Source organism: Bubalus kerabau, chromosome 1, assembly GCF_029407905.1.
Source record: "Bubalus kerabau isolate K-KA32 ecotype Philippines breed swamp buffalo chromosome 1, PCC_UOA_SB_1v2, whole genome shotgun sequence".
Lineage (NCBI taxonomy): Eukaryota > Metazoa > Chordata > Mammalia > Artiodactyla > Bovidae > Bubalus > Bubalus kerabau.
This window is the reverse complement of record NC_073624.1, coordinates 73,898-85,435: the sequence shown is the minus strand read 5'-3', so window position 1 is coordinate 85,435 and position 11,538 is coordinate 73,898. Positions and strand designations below refer to the sequence as shown.

Below are 11,538 nucleotides of genomic sequence, written 5' to 3'. Positions count from 1 at the left end.
AGGATGGCCCAGGTGGGGGCGTGCAGAGGGAGCCAGGGCAGGAAGGAGGCTGGGGAAGCGAGAGGGGCTCGCGGGGCTGGGGAGGGTGGGGCTCGAGAACGGGGAGAAGGAGCCTCACGAGGGGGGACCCCTTGTTCTGCACCCCCCCACCCCGTGCTGGGACCTCCACCTTGGCCTGAGCCAAGCCACCAGGAGCCATTGAGACCCCATCCTGTGTTCCCAGAAGCTTAACTGTCCTGTACCTTCCTGTCTCTCCCTTGCTCTTCAGAACAGTGTGGAGGAGGCAAACGAAGTCCCTCTTCCGTTAGATTTAATGACACAGCTGAAGCTGCCGGTCTGTATGTGAGACACTCAGCATACGACTGTGTCTGGGAGCAGAGACTAGAGCCTGTTTAAGAGTCAGAAGGGGCTGCTGCTCTGCAGAGTCACACAAGAGTTTTCTTCTAAAATCTAGACACTGGGTCTTCAAACTTTGTTATTGCATAACCCCTAAATGTTTTGAAAATCTGGGTACCCCTTTCCATTTTGAAACTTTTATTTTACATTTTCATCTTATATTTTAAAAAGCTTGCAAACAAGCTTGCAAACGTTATGATTTCCAGAAAATTGTACATATTAACATTTAAAATAAATGGTTACATCATTCTGTTACAGGATTCACATGAATCTAAATACCATTTCAATTTTATGCCCATCAAAATCCTGTAAAAACACCTGGATAATCTTTAACAGTCAAAACTGTAACATCACTTATTGAATTCCTGCTGCCATTTCTTGAACTATATTTTCAAAGTCTTTTTTGATTACTTTATTAGGCACAATCTGTTACTGAGTTAAAATAAGCAAGTTCTCAGGTAGGTGAAATAGAACCTTGCAGACCTTCAGGTAGAGGAGGTGAGGCCACCTGCGATGAGAGAGAGACAGAAAGACACCTTGGAAACTTACGTATTGAGCAAGAGTCCTCCTGAAACTCAAGTAGCAGAAACAAGATCTGTGACACTCAGGCATGGGGAGTTAGAGACCCTTAATAGACACGGTACCTAAGAGCCCTGAAACCGATGGAGGGGAGACAAATGCCCCTCACGCTCAGGGTGAGGAGAAGGAGACCTCGACATGCAGCAGCAGGGATTAAAACCTTTTGCCACTCAAATAGCTGATAGTCTTGAGATCCGATTGCATTTTTATCAGGGAAATAAAACCTCTTGCCTGACAGGAAGGGAACTAATGAATACTGAACTCAAGTAAGGAAATTAAATCATCCTGCTTCTCACCAGGGGGATAAGTCCTTGTCACTTCCTAGTAAATAAAGATGAAAGGCATGTTCTGGCTTTGTAATAAGAGAGACAAGACCTTCTGACCTGCAGGGAGAGTAGATTTAGGGACAGTCATGTAGAGAAAATGGTAACTTCCTGACAACGAAGTGCATGAGAGGATGTCTCTGGACTCTGGAGAGGAAATGAGATGTCCTGACGATTAGACAGGAGAGATGGAGATGCCTGATGCCCAGGGATGAGGAGGCTCACAGAGGGAAGATGAGATGTGCTTGTGCTACAGCGGGAGAGAGGAGACCCCTTGGTCACTCAGAGAGAAGAGGCAGGGCCTCCAGATACAGAGCAGAAGAGATGAGGCGTGTCAGGTGGAGACAAGACCCCCCGACACTCAGGGCCTGTAAGACCTGCTTGTGCTCAAATGGGAGATACGAGATTTCATGGCCCTCAGATAGTGGAGATGAGACCTCAAGATACTCAGGAAGGGTAGGAAAGACTTCAGACAGGCCGTTGAGATGGAAAATTTGGACACTTATGTAGAGGAGAGGAGACCTCGTGGTGCTCAGGTAGAGAAGATGAAAGCTCAGGATTCCGACAGGGAGAACAGGACCTCCTCCAGCAGGAGCCGGGAGACTGCCTGGCGGTCAAGTGGGGGCACGGGAACCCCAGCATTGCGGTGTGTCAGTTGAAGCTGCAGAGCACTCACAGCGGTGAGACGCAACCTCCTGACACTCCGAGGCTGTGAGACCTTTTGGTTCTCAGGTAGAGAAGATGGGACAAAGTCACGCTCCCGTCTGAGGTCTTTGGTCCTGAGCTGGAAGAAAGGAGAGATCCTCACAGTCAGGGGGAGGAGATGATAGCTTCCATCAGCAAGTAAGATATGTGCGACCTACTGGATGTTCAGTTGAGGGGGATGTGACGTGAAAGTTACATGAGATGAGAAATTCAGTCAGTTCAGTCGTTCAGTCGTATCTGACTCTTTGCGACCCCGTGGACTGCAGCACAGCAGGCCTCCCTGTCCATCACCAACTCCCGGAGCTTGCTCAAACTCATGTCCCTCAGGTTGGTGATGCCATCCACCCACCTTGCAATCAGAACGTTCAGTTAGAGAAGATGCTCAGGTAGAAGAAGTGAGGTCATCTGACTATCTGAAACGCTTTGTACCTGGAAAGAGGACAGGAGGTGTCCTGACACTTGGGTAGGAGAGGTAGGTGGTGCCTCGTGACCGTCACGTAAGTGAGGAGTGACTCCTTGACATTCAGATAGGCCAGCTGAGACCTTGTGCCCAGGTACAGGCGCCGAGACTGCTCCTCCAGCAGGGAGAGATGTCACCTCATCACGCTCTTGCAGGGAAGGTAGAATTTTAACATCCAGGTAGGTGAGTTGAGCATTTTTCTGTTCTGGGATATGAGATGCTGTCTCCTGACAAGCAGAAGCATTATTTCATGACATTCAGGTAACTGTGCTGAGAATTCCTGACACTCAGGTACAGAAGACAATTTTCTGCTTCGCGTAGTTCCCATTTAAAGGAGACCTGGAGAGATCCAGGTAGAAGATATGAGACTTTGTGGACAGAAAAGTGGGCTTCATAGTTTTAAACTAGGGAAAGTCAAAATGGTCTTCAAAAAATGTGCTGAGAGCACAGCCTTGGCAGAGAGAAAGAGTTTGCCGCCTACGGGGTTAAGGTCTGTCAGTCTGTAGAGCCCAACTCCCTTGAGCTGCTGACGTGCTGGAGGTCTCACAGGGGGCTGACCGTGGTTACAGTTTGCATGAGGGCTGGGGGAGGCTGTGCAAGACGTCGGAAGTCGCTCCAGCATGAACCGCCAGGCCTGGTTTCTGGAGGGTGGGGGTGGGACGTCACCCTGCTGATTGGTCGGAAGGCCATAAAGCTTTGTGAGGTCACTGGGCTTCCAGGCCTGGCTGGGGCAGGACTTTGGCAGAGATGCTGCCAACTGCCGTTCTGCTGGTCTTGGCAGTATCTGTGGTCGCCAGAGATAACACCACGTGTGAGTAAGTGTCAGACAACTTGGGTGGGGGGAGGGTGTCTTCTGAGTAACAGACCCCGTCCAGACTCCCTCTGTCTGGGGCTCTGCAGAAAGCCAAGCTGGGGCCTTAGCATTCCCCCGGGTCTCACAGCGCTTTTGCCCCACATCGCCAATTCGGACCTTCCCTGCTCCCACCATCCTCAGCCCGGAGCCCCCAGGGCCCCTGGCATCTAGAGCTTCCTCCTGAGAGGAACTCTGGGGCTTCCGCAAAGCACAGGCCGGTTTCCACGGTGCCCTTGTCCCCACCAGTGACTGGCTTCACTGCCTCTTGAACATTGAGTCCTGCAGACCCTGGGAAGCACCTCCCCTCAGCCCTGTGCTGACCCCAGAGATCCCAGGGCATCCTCATGCAGCACCTCGGGGACCCCCACTCCATGTGTAGACTCCCAAGCCCACAGGGTACCCTGCAATCCCAGAAACTCCCTGCTTCTCACCGGTGACACAGAGCCCTGAACGTTCACCTCCGCCCCGCCCTGCACTCCTCCCCCGGGTCACTTCCACCTGCGCAGCTCTCCTCCTGCGGCCGCCCAGCCCAGCCCTGCAGCTCCGAGCCCCTCTGGCTCCTTCCTGAGCCTCCACCAGGGTCACCTGCTTCACGCCCACGCTAGCTCCCTCTCCTGCCCAGCCATCTCCCGCACTGCTAGGGCCCTTGGTCTGTCCTAGCTGCCTGTGGCCCCTCTGTCCCCACCTTGTGACCTCAAGACCTGAGAAAACTCCCCCCCACCTAACATTTCCCGAAGCCCCTGGCCACCTGTCCCGGCACGGCCCCCAGCACCGCTGCTCAGCTGCGTCCCCTGGACCCTCACCCTGGGGCTGCCCCAGCTGGCTCGGGACCCCATGGCTGCTCCCCCTGTGACCAGCCTCAGGCCCCTCTCCCCCCGCTGCGGAGGCGCCAGGATGGCCTTGACTTGAACAGTGCCTGTGGTCTCTCCTCAGTGGCCCCTGTGGGATACGGTTCAGGCAGAACCGGCAGGGGGGCATGCGGATCATCGGCGGGCAAGACGCTGCCCACGGGTCCTGGCCCTGGATGGTCAGCCTCCAGATCTTCACGTACCACAACAACCGGCGGTACCACGTGTGTGGAGGCTCCCTGCTGAACGCCCACTGGCTGCTCACTGCCGCTCACTGCTTCAGGATCAAAAAGTATGTGCGGGAACTCGCAGCAGGGGTCTTCAGAAAGGCTCTTCTTAGAACTGGGCATTCTCCAAGGGTCTCAGTGCAAAGGTCCCTGAGGCTCTGGGCCTAGTGGCAACCAGACTGAGGGGTTGACCCGGACCTGCTGGGGATGGGGCCCTCCGAGGGTCATGGTCATCAGCCAGTCTGCAGCCAGTGTGACCTGGCTTACCTCTGTGCCCACAGAAAAGTGACCGACTGGAGGCTGATTTTTGGAGCTAAGGAAGTTGAGTGGGGGAGCAATAAGCCAGTGAAGCCACCTCTGCAGGAGAGATATGTTGAGAAAATCATCATTCATGAGAAATACTCCGCGAGCTCAGAGGCCAACGACATTGCTCTCATAAAGATCACCCCTCCTGTTATCTGTGGGCACTTCATTGGACCAGGCTGCCTGCCTCAGTTTAGGGCAGGCCCACCCAGAGTTCCCCAGACATGCTGGGTGGCTGGCTGGGGATTCTTAAAAGAGAATGGTGAGTACGGGCGGGGCAAACCCCACTGACATGGTCTTAGGTGAAGGGGAAATCCGTTGATGCCTGCCCAAGCCCCACCCAGTCCCTAGCCCTGTGCTGTGAGTGGATCCTGTCACCGTCCCCTTTCACAGCCAGAGAAACTGAGAGTAAAGCTCTGTGTCCAGGGCCCCTTGCCAGTGGCTGGGGTGGCCACCAGGGGTGGCTGGGCAGCATGCACAGAAGAGCACCTCGGCATCTTTGGAATGGGGTCAAGGCTGGGCCTGGAGCTCCAGGGCTGCCTCTGGAGGTGGGGGTCATGCCTTGAGGCAGGCAGCATGTGGAGAAGGGCTCTGGATGGGATTTCCGTCTCCATGCCTCAGTTTCCCCATCTGTAAATGGAAGGGCCAGGTCACATGGTCTCCAAGCTCTGCAACTCCTGTGCGTGGCCCCTCCTGGCCATCTCTGCCCCCGACCCTTGGCTGTCAGTCCCACCCAGCTGTTACTGCAAGCGTCCTCTGTAGACGGCGAAAGGGGCTGCTGCTGCTGGGCATGACTTTGTGTGGGTCAGCAGCCTGGGCAGCATGTTTCTGCCAGTGGGGCAAGACCGAGTAGAACAGGCCTCTGTGCGTGAGCTGCGCGTTCAGCTTCCCGTAGGCGGGCACGTGAATTTTCACCAGTCGTGTCACAGGTGTGAACGTATGATTGAAATTGACTTGGCGCTCAGTCTCCTTTGTTCACTGATGGAACATCTGTTCATTGGTGGAAAATCTGGGCCTCCTGGGGTTTAAACCTCAGTGTTTTTTGTGTCTTCTATCTTCTCCTCCCTCAAAATTGATTTTGGTTTTTGGTAGGACCGCTGTCTGTGCCGCCTTGCGGGGAGGGTGTCTCACAGCCTCTTCCCTGGCCTGGGGTGTCAGCCTCTGTCTGGCTGCTGGTGTCCGTGGCTCTGCCGCGGCTCCCAGAGCAAGCGCACACTTTCTTCTTGCTCCACCCCCTGCCCTGCTCTGTCCACCTCTCCAACCTTGTCCTCAGCTTTCGGGGGTTCTTGCAGTCCCTGGGAGGCTGATCTCAGGGTTTCCATCCAACAACCCCTCAACCCCACCTCTGCTCTCCTTTTGCTCAGGAGAATTGTAGGCTCCCGTCTATATCCTGGATGTCACACAAGGCCTCTTTGTTCTAGAATCACCTTGAATTTAATGCAGTTTCCATCCCTTTTTGTTTGTTTGTTTTTGCAAACCCATCCCTTAAAAAGTGAAAGTGTTTAGTCGCTCAGTTGTGTCTGACTCTTTGGGACCCCCCTGGACTGTAGCTCGCCAGGCTCCTCTGTCCCTGGAATTCTCCAGGCAAGAATACTGGAGTGAGTAGTCATTCCCTTCTCCAGGGGGTCTTCCCAACCCAGCGATTGAACCTGGGTCTTCCAGGGCCAAGTCTTAAAGAAACCCCCAGGCTCCTGTGATACTCCTTCTGACCTTTCTTTATCCGGACCTACCACTTCCTTGAACTCAGATGCTTTGGGGCTGGAAGAGTACTTTTGGGAATCGGTCTCTTTTTCCATCAGACTTTTAGTTTCTGCAGGATTTTTGGCATTTGATATTTAAAACCAAGGTGCTGAGATTGAGAAAGCTCTTTTGTGTCTCAGGACACCTGTCTCTTAACAATGAATTGCGTGGCTTCCAAGGCTGTAGGCTCTGCCATAGATTTAAAGGGTCACTTTAATGGCCAACAAGCCAGGCTTGTGCTTGTTAGTTCCATGTCACCTGTACCTAAAGGGCAATGAATGTGTGAAACCCTCCATGCTGCTTAGGTGGGAAGGAAAAGTGGGGGCTAAGGAAGTTGGGAACATAACCGAAGCCTTGCAGACATGTGTTCAGCAGCCATCCACTGAATGCTTGCTGGTGCCCTCCCCAGCCACGGTGCTCCATGGGCTTCCCTGCTGGCCTTACACTCCGAGTCTGCCCCTTCCCACCTGTACCGCACATGGTGTTCAAACCCTCTGGGCAGTGACTGGCTGTGGGTGCTGCTATGGCAGGGCCGTTGAGATTCTCCTGCCTGTGGGACCACATGATTCAGAGGGTACAGTCGCCTTGGCTCTTGGGCTCCAGTTCAGTTCAGTTCAGTTCAGTGGCTCAGCTGTGTCTGACTCTTTGTGACCCCACGGACTGCAGCACGCCAGGCCTCCCTGTCTATCACCAACTTCCGGAGCTTGCTCAAACTCATGTCCATCGAGTTGGTGATGCCATCCAACCATCTCATCCTTTGTTGTCCCCTTCTCCTCCTGCCTTCAATCTTTCCCAGCATCAGGGTCTTTTGCAATGACTCAGTTCTTCTCATCATGTGGCCAAAGTATTGGAGTTTCAGCTTCAGCATCAGTCCTTCCAATGAATATTCAGGACTGATTTTCTTTAGGATGGACTGGTTTGATCTTGCAGTCCAAGGGACTCTCAAGAGTCTTTCCCAACACCACAGTTCAAAAGCATCAATTCTTTAGCATTCAGCTTTCCTTATGGTCTACCTCTCATGTCCATCCATGACTACTGGAAAAACCATAGCTTTGACTAGATGGACCTTTGTTGGCCAAGCAATGTCTCTGCTTTTTAATATTCTGTCTAGATTTGTCATAGTTTTTCTTCCAGGGAGCAACTGTCTTAATTTCATGGCTGCAGTCACCATCTGCGGTGATTTTGGAGCCCAAGAAAATAGTCTGTCACTGTTTCCATTGTTTCCCCATCTATTTGCCATGAAGTGATGGGACCAGATGCCATGATCTTCTGTTTTTGAATCTTGAATTTCAAGCCAGCTTTTTCACTCCCATCAAGAGGCTCTTTAGTTCTTCTACACTTTCTGCCATAAGGGTGTTGTCATCTGCATATCTGAGGTTACCGATATGTCTCCTGGCAATCTTAATTCCAGTTTGTGCTTCATCCAGCCTGGCATTTCACATGATGTACTCTGTATATAAGTTAAATAAGCAGGGAAACAATATATAGGCTTAACATACTCCTTTCCCAATTTGGAACCAGTCTGTTGTTCCACGTCCAGTTCTAACTGTTGCTTCTTGACCTGCATATCTTGACCTTGATTTCTCAGGAAGCAAATCAGGTGGTCTGGTATTCCCATCTCTTGAAGAATTTTCCATAGTTTGTTGTGATTCACAAAGTCAACAGCTTTGGCATAGTCAATAAAGCAGATGTTTTTCTGGAATTCTCTCGCTTTTTGTATGATCCAACGGATGTTGGCAATTTGATTTCTGGTTCCTCTGCCTTTTCTAAATCCGGCTTGAACATCTGAAAGTTCATGGTTAATGTACTGTTGAAGCCTGGCTTGGAGAATTTTGAGCATTACTTTGCTAGCACGTAAGACGAATGCAATTGTGCGGTAGTTTGAGCATTCTTTGGCATTGCCTTTCTTTGGGATTGGAATGAGAACTGACCTTTTCCAGTCCTGTGGCCACTGCTAAGTTTTCCAAATTTGCTGGCATATTGAGTGCAGCACTTTCACAGCATCATCTTCCAGTACCTGGCCTTCGGTTTGGGCTCCAGGCAAGATGCAATGTTGGCTGCTCCAGCCACAATGCAGGCTGGGGTTTTCCTAACCCCTGGTCATGGCCAAGCATCTGAGGCTATAAAGGAAGTTCTGACCTGGCCTCAATGGTCATTTCAACCGCCTGTGCCCCTGACAGGCCTGCTGTGTGTGGAGGCAGCACTGTAGGTCTGTTGCCTCCATATCTGAATAGAGATTTGAGGCACACAGAAGGGGCTTATTGGCCCAAGCCCTGGGGGTCCCGTCCCAGCCGGATGGAGGCTAGAATGCAGGGGATGACCTACAGCCGGAATGAAAGGCGTGTCCTGGACTTGAGTCTAGAGAGGAAAACCCTTGGTGTGAGTCCAGGGTTCCCTACTGTGACCTTGGGAAGTGGCATTCCAATCTCCTGATTGGAGAAAAGGGGAATAACTGTTTCTAACTCATGAAGTGCCTGTGAGGAGTGAATGAGTGAAGCCTGTGTGACTCAAAGTAAGTGCTCAGTATGTCCTTGTTATAATTGTTAATAGCATAGCAAACTTCCATAAGCCAGCATCCACCCTTCACGTATATGAGTCTTCAGCTGCCTCCACTGCCCTCCTTCTGTCGTCTGTCCACAGTCCCCTCACTTCCTTCTCCTCCAGTTCCATCTCCCAAGTCTTGTGTGCTCTTCCAGCTGTGCTTTCTTCCCTTCAGGAGTGGATAAGGAGATGCCGGGGGCATAGGCTTGCGTGGCTCTTAGGTTCAAGTGGAGCATTTGAGGCCATTGGGGGCTCAGTGGCGGGAGGAAGGCAGGGCTTTCCCAGATGTCTCCTGTGCTTACTGATCACTGAGTCACCTGGCTGTAGCCCGCAGGACATCACCTGTGCTGCAGGAGGCGCACGTGGACCTTATCGACCTCGACTTATGTAACTCGACCAGATGGTACAATGGGCGCATTCGTTCAACCAACGTGTGCGCAGGGTACCCTGAAGGCAAGATTGACACCTGCCAGGTAACTCTCCACTGGGTGTGCTCGTGGACACTTCCTTTCTGGATCCCTGAGCAAACCTCCCTGGTCCTGTTTTCCACTGCCTGTAGTCACTATGTGCTTGGGTGGTGACATGCACACGCTGCCCAACAAAGACTCAGTCACCATAGTTAGAGCTTTCTTCCACCCTCACACAGAGATCATATCCTCTGAACACCGCCCAGAAGAGAACATTTACCTCTCTTCACCAGAATGCAAAAGGGTCAAATCCACTTGCACACACACGTTCATGTACCCACATAAAACCATACACAGACACATGGGTTTGTCTGTCCTCCCTATCAGTGCAAGAAAACCCATGAAAATCCCTCCCCTTCTCACAGCCCCAAAGAAGTTGTTGGCACCACCTCAAACTCTGCCATAACTGCCTGTGTTCATGGCAGCAGGAGGCCATGTGACTGCAGAAATTACCTGCCCAGAGGCCACGGCCCTTCTGGGCAGGGAGAGTGGCTCAGGCAGAGCGTGACTTCTGTATCCTTCTGGGCAGGGGGACAGCGGCGGGCCTCTCATGTGCAAAGACAGCGTGGAAAACAGCTATGTGGTCGTGGGAATCACAAGCTGGGGGGTAGGCTGTGCCCGAGCTAAGCGCCCTGGAGTCTACACGTCTACCTGGTCCTATCTGAACTGGATTGCCTCCAAGATAGGCTCTAACACGGTGCACATGATTCAGTTGCCCACCACTCCCCCTGCTTCTACTCCAGCAGCCCAAGCAAGCCCTGGCTCGGTTCAGCCTTCCATTCGCCCACCTTGGTTCTTCCAACACGTTCCTCGACCACCTCCCTCTCAGCAAGCTGTTGCCGTGGCCCAACCCCCACGTCCCTTAAGCCCCCAACCCTCAGTCCCACCTCCCCCCCCACCCCCACGACCACCCCCACCGCAGCCTTCCACTAGGCCTCCCCAGGCACTCTCCTTTGCCAAGCGACTGCAGCAGCTCATAGAGGTCTTGAAGGGAAAGACCTTTCTTAACGAAAAGAGCAATTATGAAATGGAAGCCACAGGCCTTCCAGGACAACATGCCTCCTCCTGATCTGAAGCCATTCTCAACGGACCCAGTGAAGCCCTCACTCCTGAGGGAAAAAAAGATGAAATAAATGGATATAAATACAAATATAAATATATATACACTAAGAGACGCTTTCTGGACTTCTTCCTGTATGCCCTCCCCAACTTAATCCCTCATCAAGTCTACCCTGCCTCCATTCACCCTTGTATTGTACTAATGATGTTGACTTTAAAAAAAAAAACAAACACAACGTGAGTTGTGAGTTAAGTTTTATTTGGGGCAAAATGAAGACTCTAGCATGAGAAACGGCACTTGAGATAGCTCTGAGAAACTGCTCCAAAGAGGCAGTGGGGGAAGGTCAGTAGCTGTGAGATTTTTGGTGAAGGGGGAGTACATGCAATCAAGCACATTTTATTTAGAGCTTTCTGCTGGTCTCCTGAAGATTCCTGCTGGTCATGAGGAGCAGACATCATCCTGAAGGATTTTAGTGCTACTCTAGATATGAGGAGATTGAAGAGTTGGCTTCGTAAAGCCAGCTCCTGAAAATATCTAACTGTCTGAAGACCGGTCCTGTTAGTTTTCCTGGAGCGCCAAGAGCCTCATTTCTGCCCTCCACCCTAAACTCTGCTCAGAGGGTGTTGAAGGTCAGCGGCTGGAGCGGCGCCTGAGTTCATTCTTGTGGAGGTGGATGGCAAGTGCCAGCTTGTAGTTGCCAAAGTCAGCTGTGGTTTTTAACTAGAACAAGATGACCTGGGGTCATAGTCCAGGTAATTATTAAATGCTGGTGTCTCTGCATATTAAATCAAGGGGCCGCACACTCCCTTGAGGTGAGCTGACTGAAAATGAAGGATGTGGGTCCAAGTCTGCTGGAGGCCATGCTCTCCTGGTGCAGAGAGACAGACCCACGAGAGGCCTCTGTCTTTAGTTGTGTCTTCTCTCCTCCTCGAGGTGGAAAATTTCCCCCCTGGGCCTGTGATCTGCAGCTGACACTTGGGTCTCCTTCCTGGAGGGACAGGGCTAAGCTCAAGAAGCACTCTGCCGGGAGCCTGCA

General features: G+C 52.1%; 1 protein-coding gene across 1 annotated transcript; it reads left to right on the top strand.

Annotated features, from left to right (window-relative positions):
• The first annotated feature begins 3,207 nt into the window (after window positions 1–3,207).
• Window positions 3,208–10,511, top strand: ACR (acrosin). Its single transcript, XM_055565992.1, has 5 exons — window positions 3,208–3,278; window positions 4,250–4,456; window positions 4,673–4,956; window positions 9,303–9,448; window positions 9,972–10,511. The coding sequence occupies exons 1-5, from the start codon at window positions 3,211–3,213 to the stop codon at window positions 10,509–10,511; spliced, it is 1,245 nt and encodes a 414-aa protein (XP_055421967.1). The 5' UTR covers window positions 3,208–3,210.
• Window positions 10,512–11,538: the final 1,027 nt, after the last annotated feature.